The 25345-nt window shown below is 38.5% G+C and overlaps 1 protein-coding gene across 2 annotated transcripts; it reads right to left on the bottom strand.

Moving 5' to 3' along the window:
* Positions 1 to 349: 349 nt before the first annotated feature.
* On the bottom strand, positions 350 to 24068 carry PTTG1IP2 (PTTG1IP family member 2). 2 transcript variants are annotated; one of them, XM_014875655.2, is made up of 7 exons: positions 23919 to 24068; positions 21717 to 21769; positions 19312 to 19420; positions 16554 to 16662; positions 13087 to 13155; positions 8554 to 8600; positions 350 to 1910 (listed from the first exon to the last, which is right to left on the bottom strand). In XM_014875655.2, the coding sequence occupies exons 1-7, from the start codon at positions 24031 to 24033 to the stop codon at positions 1861 to 1863; spliced, it is 552 nt and encodes a 183-aa protein (XP_014731141.2). In that variant the 5' UTR covers positions 24034 to 24068; the 3' UTR covers positions 350 to 1860. The 2 variants fall into 2 exon arrangements, with proteins under 2 accessions (XP_014731141.2, XP_014731142.2); XM_014875656.2 differs by having other exon boundaries at positions 13087 to 13152.
* Positions 24069 to 25345: the final 1277 nt, after the last annotated feature.

The raw sequence follows: 25345 nt of genomic DNA, 5'->3' as shown, positions 1-25345 counted from the left end.
GAAAAAAACAGACCAGTATTTTACAATCACTAATTACAATACAGATTCAGAAAGTAGGAAACTTATTTTTATATAAATTCCTGAGAAACTATACAGGGAAACAGTTTGCAGAGGTAAAGCCACTGAAAGAACACTGTACCAGTGATAAGTGTTATTTACTAAACTGACGGAGAGGCAGGTTCTTTGACACTGCAAGGATTGACAATTCACATCCTCACCCACAGGCATGATCTAATTCCTGCCACAGACAACTGGCAAAAATGCATCTTTTTCCCTCTCTAAAGTCATACTTGGTAACTTCTTTTAAATCAAGTTAATTTAAAATGGTATGGAACAAAAGAGGTAAACATTCAAGATGTTAAAGAGTTTATTTTAGGAATGTGGACAAAAATAACACAAACATCTTCAATACTGTACATTTGTTTAAGAGATAAACAGCAAGGGAGGTGATTTAAAGTGTATAGAATAAATGACAATATGCAATTAGACTAGGGGGACAGAAGAGTTCTTTGCTTGTCACATCATACTGGTAAGCTACTAAAAGCACTCAAGGAAACACCTCTATGAAAAGAAAGACAGGAAATAAATCACATTATGGAAATATCAAAAGAACAATAAAATGTTAAAAAAAATACTGCCTTCTTACTGTACTGGCTCTGGGAAGGACTGAGGTAACTTTCTTCATAGCAGCCCTTACGGTGCTGCTTTGCTTTGGATTTGTGGAAATAGTGCTGGTAAGACACCAGTGCTTTGGCTTTTGCTGAGCATTGCTTGCACAGCATCAAGGTTTCATCTTTCCCCCACTCTGCCTGCTCCAGTAACGAAGCCATTGATGAGCAAGAAGCTGGGAGAGAATACAGTTGGCACAGCTGGTCAAACCTGACCCAAACTGACCCTATTCCAGGTCACCAAGAAAACCGGAGGGGAGGCTGGGCAGAGGTCTGCTCCTGCGAGGTGGCAATTGCCTTTGCAGAATTTGATCCCTCTACCCTCCTCCCTTCATTTACTGTGCCTTTATCTCAACTCTCTGCTGTTCCCATTCTCTCCTGCATCCCCCCCGAGGGAGGGAGGAAGCAGCTGGGCAGTGCTTAAACTGCTGGCCAGGGTCAGCCCTGGTAAACTGCACAATGTGGGCAACTTCCTACTTTTTTTTTCAATATACATTAAGTTTGCAGAAGAAAGTGTTCACACAGACTGATGTTTCTTAAATTTAGGAACACAACTATGTTTCGAGATCAATCTTCTTGCAATTTTGCTAACTGGTTTCTTTTTCACATCAGTATTACATTCAAAGTACTATTACATTCCCACAATTGAATTTAATTATTCAAAGACAAATATGCTCCTCTCTGTCAATCCTGACACATTACACTTTTGGAAGATGCTTTTCCAGACCAAAAAAACCTCCACCCACAAGAATGTGCATAATGCATTTTCCATCAACTATTTCTGCTATGTGGAGCTGTGCTTCCATGTTGGGTTTTTTTATAAATAAAAAAAATCTTTATTTAGGAACATGAGAACAACTGCTTGAAGTGGCAGTTAAGACTGAACTCAAACACACTATTGTGACTACTAACCATCTAGTCAAGTAATAAAACATAGATTTAAGAAGAGGAAAGGTAAACAACAAACTTCAGTGAACATTTCACCAACAAAAAACATTTATAAAAAATTAGTTTTATACATGTAGGAGATAGAAACATGTTATTTCAGAAAGTCTTTAGCTGCTTCTAGTTTTACAACCAGGAAAAAGAAATTTGGAGAGAAAAATCAAAAATGAAAGAGCACAAAGGGCAAATGAAAACAAACTGTCATCCTGGATTCTGGAATTACAGCTCTTGTGGAAGGTGCTCATCTTTATTCATTCTCAAATCTGCTGTAGGGGTTATCAGAGTCCTGGAGAAGACCTGCAAAACAAAATGGACTATAGTTATCATTTTCTTTTTACAGAAAAACTTTTAGTGAGTTACTCACTTCAGTGCAATAGGCACTGTATGTAACAAATCCAAAAGGCAATTCTTGTAATAGTTGCTCTATTACCCAGACACTTAAGTATTATAATAAACTGGAAGTGTTCTTAAGCACTTTTATTTCTCAGACAATAATAATGAATAAGTACTTCATGATTTAGCAGGGAGAGAACATCTCTCTATGAAAAATTATTACAGAAAAAACATTTCTCATCTGTGAGGTATACCCCAAAAAATGCACTTGTGAGAGACAAGTTGACAAAAATCTCAGTATAGAGTTGTCTCAAGAAGAACAGATTCCAAGTGGCCAGTTTATAAATGCAAGTGACTATAAGATCATCATCCCTTTAAAATGTAAGATGCTGCTACTTTGACTTAGTTCTACTTCAATTATATCCAACCATCTGTCACGTTCAGCCACTGACAGCTTTTCTGCAACAGGACAATAATCTCTATGAAGAAATGAAGATCACTTCTTACGTGCACTAAAACCTCCAAGGACCAGAACAAGAGCATCACTTAATCCAAGCTGCAGTATGTTTCCCTCACAAAGATTCTTAATGACTTTACACTAAAATACTGTCACAGAAATCACTGCAAAGCCCTCCAATTATGCTGAGTGCCTGGATATGCAGAGCACCCTCTGTATGGGTTAGCTGAGCAATTACTGTTCCACACAAATTATTTCAAAGAGACTTTAAACTTAAAGCGTCCTTGTCAAACATCAGTAGAAAAATCTTGGCAGAAAAGATAGCAATAGTGTCCTGTCCTTTCACAACATAAGGTCAACCTCTGGACTCTTACAGGACTCTTCTCTAGCTCATCTGTCTAGGCATGGAAACAGAAGATAGTGCAGCCGAGCAATTCCACATCACAAATGCTCAGATTCACAAAGATTTTCCAGTCGCTGCCAAATCTTGTAAGAACTACCCTCAGTCCTTTTCACACCATACCTCTTTTCCACACTCCTCTTTACCTGCACACAGATATTGAATATTCACTGTTTTATCTGAAAGTCAAAACCTACTGGTGCTGTAGGCAGACTACACTATTGCCTACCTTGTGCAGTTGGTGAGCTTCACTTGAACTGCCAGGTTATATTAAGATGCCAGTCAAGCAGAACAACTGCTCAGTGCTGATTACTGCAACTAACTACCTGATAGGGAACAATAAATATCTGGAATAAAGAATGAATATGAAAAATCCTATAATGACTCAAATAAACAAGATTACAGGCAGTCAACTTGTAAAATGTTAATATCAAAACTATCCCTCATATATAATGACCCCTTTTTGTCCAAGAAGTAAGCCAGTAACATTTATAAAACTTCAGCCAGGTAACATGACATATAGTCTATTTACCTGGTGTAGGACCTTGCATCAGAGGTACTATCCCTTTCTATAATAAAATAAAAACTTAAGCATTTGTTTAATAAGAATATGCTTAGATGATATAATTGTCAAAAATAATCTACAATATCTTCAGATTTTGAAATTTTTCTATTTTTAAACTTCTAGAAAGTGGTTACTTCTCAAATTTTAATCTTACTTTTCATGCATTAAACAAACAGTTGTGATGTCCACTAAGTCTATTCTAGCTGTCAAGTAAAGTAACACACAATAAAAAAATCACCTCTTATCCTTGGCCTGCCATTCAACCTTCAGTGCCTTCAGGTAACATTCCTGCATTAATTTAATCCCAATCCAAAGAGAGAAGAAACATTTATTTTGCCCCCAGATCGTCACTACCCCCACCCTTCCTCCAGACTTGTTAATACTTTGGCAGTTAGGGTATATGGCTCCTGGTATATTTAGCTACCTGAAACACAACTGAGTAGTCCAATTTTTTTAAAAATTGTAGAACTTCTGTATCTCATCCCTTCGAAACACAAAACACATTTACACAACATTTACCGAAAATCAGCATCAATACTAGAAAATCACCACTATTGTTACAATTGCCATTGCATAAACTCCCTGCACTCATTAAGTTTCATTTACAAATAAATGCACCTAACTTCAAAAAGCTTTCCACAAAGTGGCAAGAGGTGTTCTCATATTCCCTGACAAAATAAACATACCCTGAAGAATTTTCTCTGTAGAGTCTGGCAAGTGCTTATTATATTTTCTTGTTATTTCATTCAGGACACATACTCAACACTTCATAGGTCTGAAAGTAGCACAGTAGAACACTAGATACTGTTCATTACAGCCCAAATAGCTTAAAGCCAATGGAAAAGATTTTCTACATCCAGTAGTGACAATTTCAAATTAATCAGAGGATTGTGTAAGAGTCCTGATAAACCTTCCCTATACCATTCTGACGAGGGAATATACTTTTCCCCTCCCCAAAACACTCAGCTAAAAGCCATTTTTGAAAACTAATCCTCATATTTCAAGTGAATGTGGCATTTTTACTCCTCACTGCAAATGCCATTCCCACTAGTACTTGCTTTAATTTTACTGAATTATGTTTAGGAATGAACAGATCTAATCACCACCAATCAGGCATTAGGATGTCGTACTCTCATCTGTTTCATCACAGAATACTGAAACTAAATAGGCCTTAAGAACTATGGGGTCCATCCAGTGTGAATACTATTGACTCTGACTTGAGAAATTGATCTCCCAGGAAAAAGGGACTCCAAGAGAAAGGGCAAGCCCTCCTTCCAAATGAGGATAACCAGGGGCTACAGTACCTGATGCACTTTGCTTTCAGCCTTGCTCTCAAACCTGCATCCAGCATTTAAATTTCTTTTACCCTTAGCATTTTAAGTACATCATAAGATTACACTAAGAGGAGTGAGAGACAACAGCTCATCACTTGCACCAACTCTTACTGAAGAAGTATCAGACTCCATCCAGTAAGTGGACAAAAATTATTTGGAGAGACATATTAAAAAAGGGGCATGACAAAAAGCTTCTGTCAGCTGCTACAGCTGCTCTGCCAGTGCCACTGAGGAGCTGGCAGCCCGTGCCAATGGGGCAGCACGTCTGGTTCAGCTGAAGCTCTGGTGCTGCCTTGAACCAGACAGGAGATGTCTCTAGACTGTTTCCTGTCTGACACGAGAGCCACTACCAAAGCGATCATTTACCCTAAAGGGTTCAGAGAAACCACATGTTGGTTCTTCAGGAGCCTTGTTTGCAATCAAGTCCATTACATGTCACTGGTAAACTTGAATACTGGCACACAGGTCCTTGAAAAGTTCTTCTATTTACCCTCATTCTGAAGTTAGTATTTGACTTACTCAGCAGTATCTAAGAAACATTCAAAAATTTGAAAGGTATGGTAGTCAAGTATCTTTCATTAGTTTGTATGAAATAATGAAGCATCTTAATAAATATGAAATGAAAAAGCAATGATCAAAAAAATTAATATCTCTTTCCAGCATATTAATTTATATTGTATACTATCTAACTATGCAGGTTCCCAGTCATTGAGATCTGACTCTCATCATGTATCACCACTACCCAAAACCAGAATTAACAAGTGAATACTTAAAAGAGACTCTGTATAGTTGAAAACAAAAAAAACCCAATCCAGTTTGCTGCATGTCTTTACCCCTCATTAAAATTTTCCTCCTTATTTCTAGCCCCCCAGATTAACAACTGTATTAACAAACTAAACAGCTTTCAGTGTTTGGCAATGCAAGGTTCTCCTGCCTTGCATTCAGAACATGAAAGAACATCAGAGCAAAACATCTACCTTGAACAGAAGGAACATTTACTGTCATAAACTACTGAATATAGAAACCAGTGTCTTACATAAATAAGAGAGGATTACATATCATTAAAATATCTAATCAAAACCTTTGCAGAACTAAAGCAATGAAATGATAATCATTTTGCAAAAATTAAATGAAAAAAATCCTTCCACTAATACTAGGCAAAATCCTCAAATAAATAAATAATAAAGCAGCTTCTCACTAATGCTATACTGAGCACACAATAGAAGCAAATGCAGCAGGAATTAAATTGTAGTTCCTTTGTGTACTACACAAGCTGCAAAGTACTCTGAATTCTACTTTAAATTTTTCCTAAGAGTCAATGTATAATTTGTGTAATCATATTGCATTCATATGTGAGCAAATGAAAAATACTATCAAATTGTGCAACAAAGAAACAATTGAAAGTGTGTACTCCTGGTTGCTAAAGCTCTCTTGCTTCCAATGCTCCCAAAGGATTGTGGCTAGAGTGACACCTGCAGTGCATTATAAATGTGTAATTACCATTTAAATGGGGTATGGAAAGCTGGGGGATGAAATGGGAAAAGGCATTCCCTTAAAGCCAACCAAATACTGAAATTTCGGGCATCATCATCTTAATCTACAGTCAGGTTAACAAAGTCATTGTTGCTCTGGCACTCATCCATGCCTACTTAACTGAGAATCCTCTCTGCAGTGTGTAAAAGTGCAAAATCATTTAGTACCTCCATAATTATTTACAGCAATTTTTATTAGATTATGTTTAATATGCTAACATCTGTATTTTCTACACAGTAAAAAATATGGACAGAAGATCCAAGTCTACTCTATGTCTCACCAAATTATTCTGACAATCATTTGTCCATATATTATCAGAATGCAACCCTTATATTCAACAGCAATTATACTTTTGGATTTCAAGATTATACATATTTCGTATTTCATTTTTCCTGAGTTACATACATTGTTTAAGGATGTGCTAGTTATGTCTATGTAAGAGTTATATTTTTCTTTAATACAAAACTTAACCATAAGACTAGGCCTCAAATTGATATATCTGATAATATGAATTAATCTTTGCTTAAGCACTACAGCAAACCTGTCAACAAACTTCATATAGAAGTTTGCTAACAAAATTTAAGTTTTATAATCCAATTGCAATCTGGTGCAGGTAAGCTGCATTACAAAACATAAGTGCAGGAAGAAGTGAGTGTATCTGATTTCTTACAAAAAAGAACACTTTCCATTAACACAATAAATGTACAAACTCGTTTCTCATTAATTCATTGATAGTGGAGGCAAAACGACACTAGTTCTCCTATGACTGTGTGCACAGTATAGCTACAAGCACTACTTGATTTATTGAATTTGATGTCTGTATTCCAGAAGCACTGCATTGTACCATTTTAAAATTCAGGGAACTCAAGTACTCCCACAAGATGTAGCGAAGCACTCCACAAGGGTCTGAAAGTTAAGCACTGAACAGACAACTGTCTCCTGTAAAATGCAGGGCCATGCAGAGACAAGTGAACTGGTTTCACAAGCAGAACAGAACTGAATGCACCGAAGCCCAGTGCAGGGCTCTGATATGGGAACTGCAATTCTGCATCTTGGCTGCATCCAGGAGATGCAAAGCTCCATCTGCACTGAGTGCTGCAAGTTATTGTGGGGACACAGCCATTTCCCTAAGTTCTTCTTTCACCAGATCTTTCCCAAGGATTCAAACTTGCTGAGATTGACTGTGAGGTCTCTTCTAAAGAGAAACAAACATAAAAATCCTGTGTTGTTTTATGTTGCACTTGGATTTTGTTTGCTTTTTTTACATCTGGACTCTTGTTGTCAACCACTCAAACACCTCTTGAAACTGAACTGTGGTTGAGATACAAGGTTAATTATCCTGTAAAATATCACAAAACAACTCTCACAACTAACATTTAACAAAAATTACTTCCAGTTTCTACAACATTCTTTCTCCTGTAGCTCAAGCTTCACAGTGTAGTTTTCCTCCATTCCAGCAAAGGATCATTATTTACAAACGTTCTCCAGGCAGAGAATTCCCTACAGAGTTTGTCTGTATCACTTCTGCATCAAGCAAAGGGCAGGCTGCAGAGTCATGAAGGCATTCCTAGACTCTGCCAATCAGTTTAACAAGAGGATGAAAATTAACAGCTTTGAGTGACTGTTCAGAACCCTAGAAACACCTTCTCTGACATTACTGCAATCTGCATAATAAAAAATGCACCAGAGCCTTAGCAGAACTGTCTCTGAATACACAGTACTATTAACCCTATGAACAAATCAAATGAAAAGTGCAAGCACTGACAAGCCTACCTAATAAGAGCCTCCTACACAACACAGCAGGTCCTACAGTCTTGTGATATTCTTCTACAACTGGACCACAGCTCCTCTTAAAATCAAAGAAAAAAGTATTTTATCCCTATCCCTAGGCTGCATCCTCCACCCTTTTTCAAGCTTGATTTAAAAAGCTTGCCATCTACTTAGTCTCTCCTCCTTCAATAGCAATGACTCCAGCACCAAAGTTCAAGTAGGCTGATTCATCACATACAGTAATGAACAAAAATGCCTCTAAACTCAGTCCTCTTACTTAGGAACAGACAGAATGAACCACTTATTTTAATTAATATATTTAAGTGCCCATTCCAAGCACACAGTCTTCTTGCTCAGTTGGACAGTCAGTTCAGGAAGAGAACAGCAGCATAAACGTGCTGAGATCAGGTGTCAGAAGACAGCCATCAGCAGAAAACTGGGTTTGATTACTTCTGCCACTCATAAAGCAGCTTATTTCTGCTGTGAATTTTAATAATTAGGGAAAAGGAATCAACTTAGGCTTAGTACCAAAACAAAATTATACATACCATACTTCTTACGTATTTCATCATGCTTCAGTTTTCTTTCATGTTTCCTGCAAGAAATAAAAGCATCAGAAGAACATTCAGACTCTTTTGAGCTGTAAGCAAACTATAATTACATCCAAAAAGGACAACAGCATTTTTCACATTAGTATTTACATTACAAATTTAAAAAAAACAAAAAAACCCACACTTAGCAGTTATATAATCTTTCCATTTACACTTAATCTCAAAGTATCTACATACACTGTATCTGTAAGATTTACCATATAAATTCTTACTCATTGATAATAAGAACATTAGATGTATTACAATAAACAATAAGAAACACTTTTGTTTTTTCCTATCTAAAAGTAAAGCATCCATATATATGCACACATTCACACACTGAGGTGTTCATCTATACGTAAGAAGCAAGGCAATATACAACACTGGAAAACCCTGAATGCTTTCCACCAGGGAGCATAATTGTAAAATTTAGCTGTGCACAGAACATATTTCAGAATACTAATTCAGTATAATAATTCTAAAAGGACAGAGAGGTGTATTACTATTTTGCTTAAGATGTACAGCAAGTATAAGTGAAAACTATTGCTTTCTAAAATCCAGCATAGCATCCATGCAAAGAAGAAATTCAAATATTGTGCTAAATAGAAATTGGCCTTTACATTGTCTGACCATAAGACCGTTTTCAAGGCTGTATCTAATATTGCCAAAATTAAATTATTTACATAAACCAAGTGTCTGATGAGTCGATTTTTCCTTCCCCTTTGCAAAGGTGAAGGGGGGGAATGAAAGATGTTTAAATGGAAAAAATTCATCTTTTCTCAGATAGTTTTCCTATCTTCTAAAAGAAGGATTTATTTTGCTTAGTTTAAAAAACAAACATAAAAGTTCCTACACAACCGCTTCATGAATATGATGCAGGATCTATATATCTTGAGGAAAAGGCATGGAATTTGGAAAAAAAAAGTTCCTCTAACAAAAATTTAAAAAAAAAAATTAAAATTAAAAAAATTAAAATTACACCGTTTGCTACCCCCTGTCAAAATTCAACGCAGACAGACAAGTTGTGACTTCTGCCGGATTTCAATTTGCACGTATTCAGCAGAAAGCTGTTAAGCACTGACAGCTTAATTCACCAAAGATCCCATCTGCCCTATGCATATACCACCTCCAAACAATTCCTACTGCTAATCAAATCCTGTGTGTCCTCAGAAGCAATTATCCTGCTTCCTACAGAGCTGAGGGTTGAACTGGCCTTTTCCAGCAATTGCACTTCTGGAAAAGCATGCAGATAAAGCACAATGAGAAAAACCAAATAAGACAGACTCAAAACCTTCCACTTCTATTTCCCAGAGATACCCATGTCCATCCCTCTGCATCATTAAGCCCAGGCAGCACAGTAAAACAAAGCAACTTAGCCAAAATGTAGTAAGAGGAATTGGGAGAGTCAGGGCAATGAAATTCATGTAGAGGAAGAAAGTCAGGACTGAGACATTGAAGAGAACAGAAAAAAGAGGAGACAAATTTACCCACTGAAGGTAACCTGACAACAGGATTGCTGCTTTCTGTGGCATTTAAGAGGAAGATATAATACGAGGCAAGGGATCTCAGGAAGAGAATAGAGAACTTCTGCTTAAAGTTCTCCAATATAAAGCTAAACCTTTCCACTGTAGAGTTTTCATGTGACCTCAAACCAGGTTTATTACTGGTAGTACTAACGGCATTTCTTCCTTGTTTTGCATATGTTGTCTGAAGTAATGGAGACTCATTGCTGCAGTTACAGCTACGGAAACCTCTGTACTTCAGCAGTCAGTGTGAATCAGTTCTGAATTCAGAAAGCACCTGCTTAAGAAGGGGATGGGGCAAAATCAATCTGTATAGGCTTTAAACCTCAGAAAGGCTTTAGGATACCTCCCTAGGCTATTTAAAACAAACCACCAAGCATCTAATTAAGTTTGAAGGGTAAAACCATTAATATCAGTGAAACATTCAAACTCTGACAGGCAGCCACGACAGCATCCCTTCACCCATGACTAAATCCCTGCTCAGTAAATAAGGCTTAGATACACATCAACCCAGGAGAACCAGACACAGCTCTGAACAGGCAGTCCCTGAAGCAGTCACCCTGAGTTACTGAACCACTCATATCTCACATTATGATCAGCTCAAGTCACTGCAGTCTTCCGAGTTGGTTCTGTTTATTAACACTACTGTTATTACTCCATTTTATACATGCTAAACTCTTGGCTTCTCATGCAAGTTGTCCCCACTGCCATAAGCTGAGGAAGTATTTTTCTCAATACTAACAATTCACGTGATTTTCCATACTTGGTTCTTCACAAATAAACTGCCATCTTTTCTTTCCCTGGCCTCTCTCTTTGTTCTCTCTTACTAATACACTATCGATTTTTACTTGGCACTGAATCTTATTGCTTAGCATTTGTTTATAAAGTTCTAAAATAAATGATTTATAAATTATATAAATCTAACATATAAATATGCCATGTATTTGAAGCTGTAAATAATTAAGTATATAGAAAAAGACTCACTATTCAATGCTATACTCAAAAATGATTTTTCATGTTAGAGATGAAGTCAAATAAAGGACTAAAGCTTTGCAATAAGACATCTGTTTTAAGCCAAAACTTGAACTCCAGACATGCTTCTCTTCATGCCCCTCACAAGAAGTGCAAACTTGAACCATCACCAGTGATTTTCAATCCTCTCAGTAAAACTGACAGCAAGTTTCAGCCTCGTGTAGACAAGCAGAGAGCCTATATAATTACCCTTACTTTTCATTTTAACAGGCATCTTCCAAAGAGACACTAAAGTATCCATAATTAACCGATTTTTAATGCAAACAAATATTCAACTTAAAAAGCAGACTTTTACAGTGTATTGAAAAGACAAAAAATAATAGGACAATAGGCATTGCAATCATCTTAAACCTTCCACAAAATATATTTCCATGGAACACCGTGAAACTTGGGCCTCCTTACTTTGTTTTTATCATTCACTAATGGCATAATGAAATAAAGCTCACGCTAGTCCTGTTCACCTTCCATTGCCAACTGATACAAACGGCCATATTTGAAGTAGCTGTATCCCACAGAAAAAAACCCAACATATAAGATGACAAGAAAAAAACAAAACCAGATAGACACAAGGTCAATGCTGTGCCTGTTTTCTTCCCATGATATTTATCTGAACATCTATTCAGCTATTTTCATAAACTATGTGAAAACTTCACAGTAGAAAGAAAGTACAAGGCAGTGTTTTCCTCTGCAGGTTGCTTGTCAAAAATGGGTTGTTGAGAATATTAATTTGTTCTACAGCCTGCTACTAGCAATTCATCTCCCAAAGGTCTTAGAGGAAGCAAGTAGTGGGTAGGGTGAGGTGCTCTAGGTGCTGGAAGCGCCATACTCCTTGTGTTTTCCCATGACCCCCAGCCACACACACAATAAGTATGCTGCTGAGAACATGTAAACACCCCAGGGCTGCTGCTAAGCTCTCTCCTGCAATTAAAAGTTTCTATTTCACAGACACTCCTGAGACAAGCTGGGAAGAGGAATGCTGCTCTACATAAAGCTGCAGCAATCATTCTGGCAGTGCAGTCTGCTCCCAGTGATCCTTTTTCCTAGGCTAAATTAAAAAATGGAGCTGGTATTAGCTCGTGTTGCTAACTGCCTGGTGCAACACCATTTGTTTGCTGTGTGCACAGCACACCTTATGCTCCAGAAGCATCAGACTTCCTACAGATTAACTGTACCAAGAATTTAAAGCTGATACACAAATCACAGTGGAAAGGTTATGGAACACAATCATCCCCTGTTGTGCACTTAGTCCGAAGTCTGCTTTTAAACAAATACAGCTAAATGTTGTCTTAACTGAACAAAGTTGCATAATTAAGGATGTACATTTCATCACAAGGCACATGGCTTTACATACAAAAAAATGTTGATATTCCTCAATGGATCCCTTCTATTTAGAAAGAAACAAAAGCATTATAGGAGAAACACCACATTCATACTAGCAGGCAGATTCCTGTGCTGTGACTAGTTACGACTGGATCAACAGGTAGAAAATTCCCCTTTTTTTCTGATACATTGCAAACATTCAATGTAACTTATCTAAGAAACTGTGTGTGAGCAGATTTCCTAAGTTGGACATCTATTTCTTACCCTTCCAGGCACATTCAAGTCTGACACTTTCAGCTCACAAATTCAGACGTTTATGAAAACAAATTTGCATCTGTTCTCTTCTTGGATAATGTTTGTCATTACCTTGCAGTGATGCACAGAGCACTCATAGTACCTGCCACGCTGAGCATCAACTTGTTTGCTCTCTGTTCATTTACAGCAATACAGATCCTAATCAACTTCATAATAAAGCTCTGTTTTCTAAAAACCTGACACTGTCATGCCTAACATCACAATGCCTCTTTGTTTAGTACTCCATGTATTTCTTAGAAAGGCAGAATACTCCTACATGACCAGGAAGTGTATAGCTACATATCAAGCTGTCAAGACTTACCTCTGAAGAGACTGTAGTCTTCGTTCCTCTCTCTTCCTAGCTAGCTGTTCCTCTTCTTCATCTAGTCTGCTAGAAAAATAAGGAAGGAAGGAAAGCATAAGAGGAGGAAAAAGCAACTTTATGGCTAAGCTATCACTATTTAGTTACTTCACTTACTTTCAAAAAGAATTTGTGGTCTGACCAGAGATATTACTTCATAGCCATGTAAAATTTCACAACTAAGTATACTTGACAAGTTTGTGTAATTATCCTTTCACATTTTATAATCTCCAAATGCTCCACTCATGTAGTAATATGCCCTTCAGCCTCCACAGGACTACTTACAGCTTCTTAGGAAGAGGATGCAGACTGCTCCAGAAGCAGAATTCCTAATTGCCCTTTTTCCCATGTGACACACCCCATTTAAGACTCAGTGTTCTGCACATGCACAGTTACGTCCATTGTCCTCTGGAAGAAGATTGATGCTCATAAGCCTTTGATGTCAGAACAATTTATCTTTCCAACAACCATTACTATCCAATCTCAAGCTGCCCCCAGGAAACGGGTCTGTTCTGGAATGAGCAAGTGATTCCCTGTGATTCTGGGAAATGCTGCACCTGTACAGTACATCTGAGCTGTGCATGTGCAGATATGCTCTACTGAACTCTCTGCTGCACTTTAGCTTTGTGTCCTGCCTTGGAGAAAGCTCAGCTTCGCTTAATCATTAGACTGTGTAAGACTTGTAGGACTCTAAAGCAGATGTCAAACAACTTTTCTGTTAGTTTTTCCCTGACAGAATTTAGGATGATTCTTCAGGATTAGTAAATGGATAACTGCCACACTCGCCCAGGTGCTAATCATCTTCCAAAAGTGAATACAGTTCTGAAGATGTCTGAGATGAGCATTTACAATATTAATACACCTGAGCAGCATTACCACACATCTGCAGCCACCAACAGCTAAGTTAAGCAAGAGTGACATCCAGTGGTTAATTACAGCATGTCAAAAGTGTCATTACACAAAATTTAGACATATTCAGCTCCGGAAATATGAATTCAATTCCTTCATGTGCTCAAACAGTCCATACATCTCTCTGAACATTTTAGTTACTTCAATACAAGCCAGTACTTCAGAATCCATGCAACGTTTCAGAAACAAATTTCTTAGTTCCAGCTTTTTCCACCTAAAAATTAGAAAAATCTTGGGAGCAGGAAACACACACAAGTCACTTTTATTTGAAAAGAATGCTAGACCCTTTTGGAAAACTAATCAATTCTCCACATCAGCATGTCCAGAAGGTCCCACTCTTGGGCCCCCTCCTGTAAAACTGCTTTACTGGAGACCCTATGTCTTATAACTAGACAATAATCTTCACGATTGGTGTTGCAAAATATGAAAGCATCAAATATATAAAATGTTGGTATATGACTCAGAAAATACATTTCTTCTAATTAAAGAGCATAAAGTATCTTCTGATTTCTGGATATTTTGAATGAATAGTTCTTCCAAATTCAGAAAGTTCGAGACAATACAAATAAAAACATAGTTGATAATGGAAGTTTACAAGAGTCTATTTAGTAGTTTCATGAATAATAGCTGTTCATGAAACTGTCACAAGTACATGGAACCAGACTCTTAGAAATCCAAAAACACGGGATAAAAGTAAAATCTATGCACCAATATTCCTAGAACTCCTGTGGTAGGACAGACACAGATGAGCCAATTACATTACAGATGTGGGGGTTAATGCACTCTGTGCTCAAGGAAAAGGTAAGTTCAGGCTTATCAAACACTTAAACACCACGGCTTAAGAATTCCCAAAAGAAACACTGATACTTCTGCAAAACAAGCTTACACCTCATATCTCAGAGATACATCTAAGGAGTCAGTCACACAGATCTAGTACTACATTTCCACAACCCTTTCTTCCTCCTATTCATGAAAAAAAAAAGTTTCTATTGTGGAAACATGTGTCCCCAAAAATAAGGAAGAAGAAAGAGGAAGATTTTCCTGCTGAGAATCAGTGGGCTTAAAGCCAATAATGTACCATGTTTCAGTGTAATAACACATTCTGACGACTCCTGAAATAAGCTGGACCTCAGATTGACAAGACCTTTAAATCCTCTAAGGGTCACATGATCAAGCTTGACACCTTTGGAGTCTTGGCATAAGATGACTCTCAACCAACCCTCTATTTTTAGAATTAGATGTTACAGTACTGATTGACAACTTAGCTACTAGAACTGAAGTCTAGCACAAATATCTCTTTTCACAGGATTCAAGCTTTATTTGCTGACATGTCAGCCACAGGGGTCTACTTAGTTGTTCTGCAAAGGATGTTGGCAGATCTTATGTAAGAGCAAAACCTCTTCTTTACATCTTCAGGGCTTATCTGCATAGGGCTAAAGAGTATTCATTTTTGCACTAGGGCAGATCTGCTATACCAACCTACCAACAGAACAGGTACACTCTTCTTCCTCAGGGAAGAGACAAAGGAAGGAGATGTTATTTCAAATTATTTTCACATTTCTTTAAAGCCACACATGTACCATATTTCTCTGGCTTTAAGAACCTTCTTGTAAGTTCTTTTAAAAAAACCAAAACCAAATCTCAGCAGGAACAATGAGTCAAAGATAACTTTAAAAAGTATAGAAATCATTTCAGACCAAGAAATAAGGTCCCCATTTTATTCATACGGGAAGTACTGAAGGACAATAAGAACAGAGCTAGCTGAAACTACATTGTCCAGAAAGCTTTAAAACTTGAGTGATAAAGGCAAGCATGTTGTGCTGTCCCACTTCACATTGCAGCATTGATGTACCTATTTTAGCTACTCATCAACTTCTTCCCTCCTTTTAAGAACATTGGCTACTTAGAGAAACTAGTTTAAAAAAATTTTACAAGATCTCAAGAACATTTAATTTTTGCAGTATTACTTTCCTTGAAAACAAGTAAATCATTCTTAGTATCTTAGAGCAGAGGTACTATCTCACATTTAGAGTATCTTTTTGAATTGGCAAAGACAGCTAATCCCTTAGATATTGACTGCTGACAGATCCTAGAGCAACTCAAAGATGGATACAAAGTGCTGTATAGAACTTTGTTGCTCAGTTACTTGTTACTCACCTGTTCCCTTTTTGCTGTACCATGAGCTTGCCTTGAAAGCAATTATTTATACCATTATCACAAGAAACAAGGATTTACTTGGTCATTGAAAAATTTTATGTCCAATATTAATAACAAAGTGTAAAACGTAGACATGTAAAGCAACACCTTACCTGAAGTCAGACACATCAGTGCTCTTACCACTAGAAAAACCAGTTCAATGCCATTCCAGCATCATTTCCAGTGTCATACTACTTGTCACTAAAGTGACCAAAACTGCTTCCAAATGAAAATATTTTTAGCATATTGGAGAGTAAAAATTGTAGGTAGATAGGGAAAACCAGGATCTAGTGTTAGTAAAGGAAACAAATATTTGTGTTTACCTCCTGGAACGCCTTCTGCAGTAACAGCAGTAACAGCAACAGACTGTTATGGACACCAGAATGAGCCCAGCTACCACAGCCATGGCAATAATTAAAGCCTCAAAGTTTACTGAAAAACAATATATTCAACTTGTTAGATTCCATCAGTAACATTTATCTTTCTAGTAATTCTTCTCGTCCTTCCCAGACATTCTTCATCCCTATATGCAAAAACCTCCACATGATTCTGTTCAACTAATCCAGATAAAATGCAGCATACCACATTCAAACTTTGCTATTATGCATAGTCTACACTGAATAGATATTAAGTAAAACCACATTTCTCATTCTGGTACTTCCCTACAAGTTACAAAAAATTAAATATACTTCATCTAGTAAAGCACAAGATTTTTTAAAAAGAAGTTTTAAACACAATTTAGTTTCCTCAAAAGTATAGTACTTAATTGAAGCAAAAAAAGGTTTTTTTGAACCTACTTAAGTGCAGGAAAAGACTGTCAGTTTTCAGTCTGCCTTCCTGGCACCAGTACCTATTTCATCTGCTTATTATTCAGGAAAACACCCAACACAATTAAGCTACTTTGTATTACACTGTTCTTCATTTCACTCTGGTTAATAATCTGTCAACACATGTAATTCATATAAAATTGTAACTGGAAGCCAGTAATTTATTTTTGACTTTGAAAGCTGCACTATTCACCTTCATTTTCAGCAATGGTGAAGAACATTCTTCTCTTAATTTTATTTGCTCAAAGAAAAAGCACCCCATCATCACCACCTTCATAAGTTAATTAATTTTCCTGCTGTGTTTGTAGGGGACAGTCTCAACAAGACCATATAACCTCAGGGCATGTTGCTGCCTGTAATTTACAAAAGAAACTATTAAGGAAATGTGTATCTGAGGGTGTTTTTGTTGTTGTTTTGGTTTGGGGTTTTTTTCTACTTTCACTTTTTTTTTGCTGGGAATGTGCTCCATTATGAAGTTTTCATGCTGTGTTTCAGCTACAGTCAATCTAGAAACACAAATCGCACACAAGACAGAAGCCATTTCCACAGCAGCAGTAAACTGTCAAGACCCCTCTTGGTATCAGAAGAGGATGTGTTTCTCTACTTGGTGTGTTTGAGAGTGTTAACTTATTCATACAGCTGATTTGATGCTGTGTTCTGTATTTCTGGCTCAAACGTGCTGGTAACACACCAATGTTTTGACTGTTGCTGAATAGGCTTGAAGAGCACCAAAATATTTTCCTGCCCCCTTCCCTCTGTTCCCTCCAGTGAGTAGGGCTGGACACAGGCAAGAGACTGGAAAGGTCAGGAGGAGATGCTGACAGAACACTTGACCCAAACTGGCCACCATATAATGAATAAAACTGAGGTAAAGGAAAGGTAAGTGGTGGAGGGTGTAACTGGCTTCCAAGGTGAAAGCCAATTCCAGTGGAAATTTATTGTTTGGGGACTGGCTGAGCATCAGTCTGCCTGTGGGGGGTGGTAAAAAAAATTGCATTTTTTCCTCTCCCTCTTTTTCCTTCCCTTTTTAAACTGTCTTTATCTCAGTTGAGGAGGTTTTCTGCTCTTGTTCCTTTTTCTTCCTCCATCCCACTGGGGCCATGTGAGAGAGGGAGGAAGCAAGCAGCTGTGTGAGTACTTAGCTACTGGCAGAAGTCAACCCTCCACACTTTCAGAAAAAAGCCTGCTAAACATTTCATAAGGGCCTTTACTACAACACTGCAAGCCCAATTTTCTTAAAAGTGAGATTTATCACTGAAATTATATGCTTACCGTAACCTAAAAAACTCCAATAAAAGTCTCAGCATAAATGCCTGTTCTCAGAAAACAGCACAAAGCCCTTCTGTAAGAATATAGAATTGATAAAGTTCAACTGTACTTTTTAATCTAGTCACTCTGCAGCAGTCATTAAGTAGCACTGCTCAGAAACTCGCATGTTCCACTTTAACAGCAATCTTCTGCTACCCTAATTTAGACTATTGCAAAATCTCTCTGCACTAAGCATGGTAACTTTCTTCAGTCAACATAGTCACTGATAGTTCATGCCCACTTGTTTTTGTCCTTTAGCCTCCTGGTGCCCATGCACAAACACAGAAAGCAGCAAGCCTCTGTTCTGCTGGACTGAAGTTCTACTCTTGTTTCATACAAGAAGCTTTCCACTGCCTTAAGTATTTTCTCTGTTCCAGTCTAGTCTGAATTTAGATATGTACACACATTATTACAAAAACAGTTCCAAATATTTCACCCTGACGGCAGCACATGCTCAGTCCTGTATTTTGTAGTAAAACATGCAAAGCAAATGGAAATTGAAGAACAATTACACAATGCAGGATTACAACCTACAGTGGTACTGTGCATGTTCCTTTTAAACCTTATCTACATTGCCTTTGGTACCCATCAATTACACTGTTATTTCAGTTGTTTAAGCAAAAATAGCCTTCAAGAATTTGTGTGATTCTATTCCTATGGTATTGGTTCACTGCTGCCACTGGAATACAGAACCGTGGATCTAGACAAATCATCCAACACTTTCAGAAATTTAGAGAAGGTAAAAATGTTTTAAAGCTATTGCATTAGCATACCAACAAAGAAACCTTAACAGTGACTAAGTTCAGAAGATTAGAGCTATGGCTCCACATCATAACCACTGCCTCCTTGCCATGTCTCTCCAAATAAATTATCAGGAAACAGCTCTAGCAAGCTACCTTAGTTTAATCATGCTCTTCTCTACAGCAAAAGTAAAATTAGTACCTACTCCAGCAAACTCCCCATCGAGCATTTGAGAGAGAACACAATGCAGACGGTGGAAGAATACTTCTTACAGGGTAATCAATACATGTGTTGTTGGTGTAACACCAAAGGCACTGTGCAAAAGAAACAAGAAGAAACTCAAATTATTCATCTTCAAAAACAGTCAACAATTTAGCACACCACTCCAAAGACAGATTTCTTATGTGAATGTAATACTGGAGAAATGGAAGTGCTTTGTTTTATAAAGCCTACAGAAGTCCTCGGACAGTTTCTCAGTAAAACTTTAACTGAATGGTGAATAACAACATTTTGTACTTGTAAGTAACACTAGCCCAAAAATATTTGGGAACATATTGAGGTAGTCTGCATACTTGAGGGTAAAATGGCTTTGGATTTAAAATTACTGGAATTAACAAATAAGAAATACAAAATCAGACTGCCAACTGTTCAGAATTTTTAAATACCTTATATCTTTAAGGAATAAAAATACACCTATAATCTTACTTCAGCCTTGCATTTGATTATCAACAGAAAGAAAGTAGTAAAGAATCCTTATAAGTCTACAGGAGCTTTTTCTCCAAGGTAATGAATGATTCAGTCTCATTCAGTCTCAGTTGCAAAGTACTCTGTGTATCTTAATTGCACATGCTTACATATCTAGATGTTTTCAAAATTTAAAAATTTTATGTGTATTATAGTTAAAATCCTGGCATAACATTTCTGTTTTTAAAGTCATCACTAAACATTAAGCTTAGGTTTTGGTTTTCATCTGTTAAAATAAATACTTATTCAGAAGTCATTTACCACACAGCTCAAATAGTTAAATAGTTTTGAATAATGGCAATAGGAATCTTTGACAGAACAGGTTTTTTTAGGATCCATTAAAAAAAGAGCTGAGCCAGGAACTATGCTTTATCTAACAGTACTATCAAGAACATCTCTGTCATACATCCTCAATTACTCAAAGCCTGTTATCTTGCCCTTAATGGATTACAAAACGTTAAATACAAAGGAAACCATCTGTAGCAGATTCTGCTTTCTTGAAAAGTGTGGACACAAGAAGAATGTATTACTATTTTGTTGTTGCTAGACTGTACAAGTCAAACATATCCCTAAGAACACATCAACCAAAAAAATCAAGAAAATAGAATAAAAAAACCTGAGAAAATAGAATTCACTTTGCAAAAACGATGCCCTTTTAATTACAGATGAGAATATACTCTTTTTGGTTCAAATATTTAATAAGAATTAACAGTTCAAAAATAGTAACTAATAGGGAGCATAATAAAAGTCACTGTTAAAACTCTGAACCTAATGTTGAGTAGGAAGCTGGATTAGGTGGCTCATGAGGTCTCTCCCAGTCTGAATGATTGTACACTGTTGGTGACACTGGGAGCCCAGAAAGCCCAGCTATATCACTCTATACTGAAAACATGTGTAACCCAAAAGGCAATACCTGACACTGCTACTGGCTGGAGCAGGGGCTGAAGTACAAGAAAATATTTTAATTGACTCATTCCCAATGATAAAAGAATCTGACCACATGCAATCATCAACACCATTCAATTAATCTATTTCCTTTAAAGCCAAACTATATGTAAAACAAGCAGGTAAGTTCAGATATTTCTCAATCTTCCCTGGTAAAAAGGTTTTCCAGTAATGGAAACTTATATGCAGCTCTAAGACTCCTGAATCTGAAATTTGAAGTTGAAATAATCTCTCACTTCTGCTCTGCAGGGACTAAAGCCTTTTGCATTTTATCACAATTGTTATTGTAGAGCTAAAGAAGTTTTCAGCAAAGAACAGAGAAACAAATTCTAACATTTAAACATCTGCCTTATTGCAATCTCATTGGAAATCTAAACACTTTGCAACCAACAGTGGCTTAGCCTGGCAGTCTTTAAGCACACACAGTCTGATGTTGCCAGTGGAGGGACCAGCACACTCTGCCTCAGTTACAGGCACTTCTTGGGGCACCTTTAGAGAAAGGCACTTCCAGTTTATTTACATTAATTTCCCAGCTTTCCTAGCACAACACAAGAAAAGCAAGGCCTGAGTTCATTAGATGGACATTTAACTAAGTGCTACCCACAAAACGAGGATGAGTCTGAGGCAGAGAAACACCAACTTGCTCAGCTGAGCTATAAAAGCCCTGAGCACACACTGACACTGGAAGCCTGGATTTGGTCTGTCCTCTCCAGACAAAGCACAGAAACATCCTGAGTGACCAAATCATGGAGCAACCCTAGCAAAGTGAAAGCACACAGGCATCACGTGTGACAGATGGGAAGCAACACATCAGTTGATTCTATCATGTAAATAAGAAACAAACAACCACAGAAAGTTTAACAATTTGATTTCATATTAAGTGGAAATTCTTATCAATCAAAAAGGTGTTAAAAATCTTACCGAAACATTTTTTAGACATTCTTCACAGGACTTCTGGGAAAATGCTGAACATGCTAAAAAAACAAAACCAAAATACACAGAGATTATATATTTATTTTTATTCCATAGGGTCAAGCATTTATTGTAATATTTAACTTTTTTTTTTTTTAATCCTAGATAAAAGCAGTAATTTTGACTGAAGTAATGAAATCTCAGTAATTCCATTCCAGGAGAACTGCAGCAAACAGAGAAAAAAAAAAACATTTAAGTTCAACCTTAGACACAGGGAAATAATTCAACCTTCACCTTTAACCTCAGTTTGCTTTCTCTAAGGACAACACAGAAGATGTAACCCAAGAGCCTTCTGGTATCTCTGCTGAAATTCTAGAACTTACAACTTCAATTTAGGGAACGTTCCAAATAGTGCACCTTTGGAAGTTTTGCAAAAGCTGACCCTTGCTTAGGATTTATCCCCTTCCATAGGTATTAACTTTTTTTCTGGGAGAAAAGAGTTTTTAGAAGATAAAGCTCTCCAAATAACATGATTTTAAATAACAACAAAAAACACTTCCAAATATAGGGCACAAAGTTAATATGCAAGAGTTCAATAAGAATTTTAACAGAAGCCTGACAAGCCAAGTGATGCATTTTCTCTGGATTTTAAAAAAATACATACTAACTGGTGTTCACATTTACTTTTTTAGAACTACCCCATGTTAATCATCTTAAGACCAGTCTTTCTTTGTCCATAACTCAGACATAATTTATTGCTCATAGGACTGCATACATGCCATACTCTTGATCTAGACGAACTACTTGAAAGATGAGGAGGAATCTCCTTTCCTAGTCTGAACTTGGATTTTTCTTCCAGTAATTATGGTTCCTATGCTAATTCTTTATACCAGTTAATGAAACAAAATTGTTCTTATTTCAGTATATATATCCTTATATATTCTTATTTCAAACGCAAAGGGAAATGATCTCTAAACGGAATATTAGTCACAAGAAATTGTCAATTTGAGCTAGAGTTACTTGTTTGTGAAACAGCTACGTATTTCAGTATTTTCTTTTCATAGTTCAATATTAAATATTTCTGGTTCTAATTCTTAACATTAAATGCAATTTATGTACCAGTATATTTATCTTTAATTAATATATTCATATAGAAAACCCCCTTACCAGTTTATGCCATACCAATTGAATTGTTACAGGTACAAATTAACAGCGTAAGTGTAAGGGCCATATAGCAATTCGTAAAAAAACAACATGAGGAGTAGGTTCAAAAACTGTTCAGTTTATACTCAGAAATTTTCAAAAGGGATTTTTCAACACGGACTATCACCGTGCTTATTATAAAAATACTTAATTACTTCTTCAATATGAGATTTAAAACACCTGAACTAACAAGATTTCTGAACATGAATTAGCAAGGCTAATTTACTTCAAGTTAGTTGTCTCAAAAAGCTGGAGACTTCAATTACAAACGCTTCCCTAAAGGAAATTAAACACCTCTAGCAGGGATCTAGACCTGTCAAGGTGCACTTGAGATACCCAAATTTGATGGCAGCAAACCTGACGTGCACCTTTGGTCACATCTGTTGGTGGCAACTAAATCTGAGGCCGAGCTTCACCAGCAGCCTGCCAAAAGCAGCGCAGAAATATATGATTTCAACAGAACAGGGAGGGATGATCATCTCCGTCAGCTTCTCCCGAGCCACAATCCTTATCATCACCCAGGGCAAAGCAAACCCTGGCGACTGTGTACTCCAGAATAGCCCTGTTTGAGCAAGGGAGGTTGGACCAGGAGAGCACTGCGGTCCCTTCCAATTTTCCCCACCCTGCGATTCTGTGGCTGCTGTCTCCGTGGCGCAAAGGTCCGGACACCCCCATGGCCGCAGGCCGGCAAACCCCAGCGCATGAGCCCGTCCTTCGGCCGGGAGCGGGCTGTTCCCTGCCGGCCCGCGGCCCAGCCCGCTCCGCGCCGGGCACAGCACCACGGCAAGCCCCGAGCTCTCCGAAACCCTCCTGTAGGCGCTTCGGGCGCCGCTGGGCCTTTGCGGACCTCAGGGCGAGCCTGAGCCCGTGTCCGCCGCCGTGTCCCTCTGCCCGGCTCAGGGCTGAGCGCGGCCCCCGGCCCGGCCCGCCCGGGAAGGCCGCCCGGCCGCACCCGCGGGACGGGCGGGAAGCAAAGGGAGCGAAGCCGCGCTGCCCGCCCCTGCTTACCCTGCGCCGGCGCCGGCGGAACCGTGCTGCGGATCCGCTCCAGCCCCGCCATGGCGCGGCCCCACAGCAGCGCCAGGCCCTGCAGCCACAGCGGCCACGGCCGGACCGCCTCCATGGCCGGCACGGCACCGCAGCGGACCCGAGCCGCTCGCTCCGGAGCCCGCCCCGCGCAGGCGCCGCCAGCCCCGGGGGCGGGGCCGGGCCTCGCCTGCCTCGCTCTCGGGGCGGCGGTGACAGGGCCGTGCCTGCCGCTCATCCGCAGGCACTGTTGGCCGCGATCTGACTGACAACGGGGCCTTTCCCTCTGTCTTCTTCGTCTGATGTGACACCCTTTCCTCCTTCCTTTGCAGTGTGAGCTCTCCGGTGGCTGTGAGGACAAGGAGATAGCGAGGATCCTGTGCCCTGGCTCCTGCTTCCTGGATTCGTTCCTTAGTGAGGGTGCCCAGCAGGCTGCCAGAGCCAGCAGAGGCAACAGCGACATACCCCAGCCAGGGCTGGCCAGAGGAATTAATAAAGAGATGGAGGCAAATTCAACATTTGTCATGACCTTCCCATTTTAAAAGATTGACGAATTGTTGGTTCTGCCTGGTGACCCACCTCTCAGGCTAAATGCTTTGGGAAACATTTAGCACTCGGGTATACAGAAGGTTACAGAATACCCAGAGAAGTCTGCAAGATACAACACAGGAACAAAAGAATTTTTTTACCCCAAACCCTCAGAGGTGGCAGGGTGAGGGTACATCTCAGTGGCCCTGGATAGCTGTGGTTAGGCACCAAATCGAGTCTTTAATGGCCAACAAAGTGACTTGCCATGCTGTCACAGCCAACCTTGCTTTAGTTAAACATTCCTATTGCTGAACTTTATTAGCTTCTCTGTTACTCGCTCAGGAATGGGAAGTTTGATATTTGGCAATCAATAGCTGAAGTACCTGTGTAGGTTTTCTTAGTGCTCAAAGATTCTGCTTCAAGCAGGAAGCAAACATTCCTTCCATGTATGGCATGTATGGCATCAGTCAGTAGTGACTCCAGCTGCTTGTGACTTCCCTTCTCAAACACTCCTCTTCCATTTGGAGAATTTTTATTACTCTTGTGTAATAAAGCCATTGTTGCCATAGAAAGTATTGCAATTGGTTTGTGTACATAGGGACAGAAGATTGGAGCTATTTGAGAGGCTTTTGTAAATACACTTGAGCCTTAAAAAGAAATAAGAGGAATGTTTTTCACAGTGCTTGACCTTGCCATCTTATCTATTTTTAGACACCTGATTCACCTTACCGCAGAGATTAATCTCCCTAAAATCCTACCTAGTATGAGATGAGTAGCTCCAGGAAAAATTCAGAGAGAATCAGGATAACTGCTAGTATCTCTGGTGGCTTATGCCAATGTGTAAAATTGAAGAGATCAAACCCAAGTAAGGTGCCCTTACC

This window comes from Sturnus vulgaris, chromosome 1 (genome assembly GCF_052056855.1).
Source record: "Sturnus vulgaris isolate bStuVul1 chromosome 1, bStuVul1.hap1, whole genome shotgun sequence".
Classification (NCBI taxonomy): Eukaryota; Metazoa; Chordata; class Aves; order Passeriformes; family Sturnidae; genus Sturnus; species Sturnus vulgaris.
This window is presented reverse-complemented; position numbering and strand designations above follow the sequence as displayed.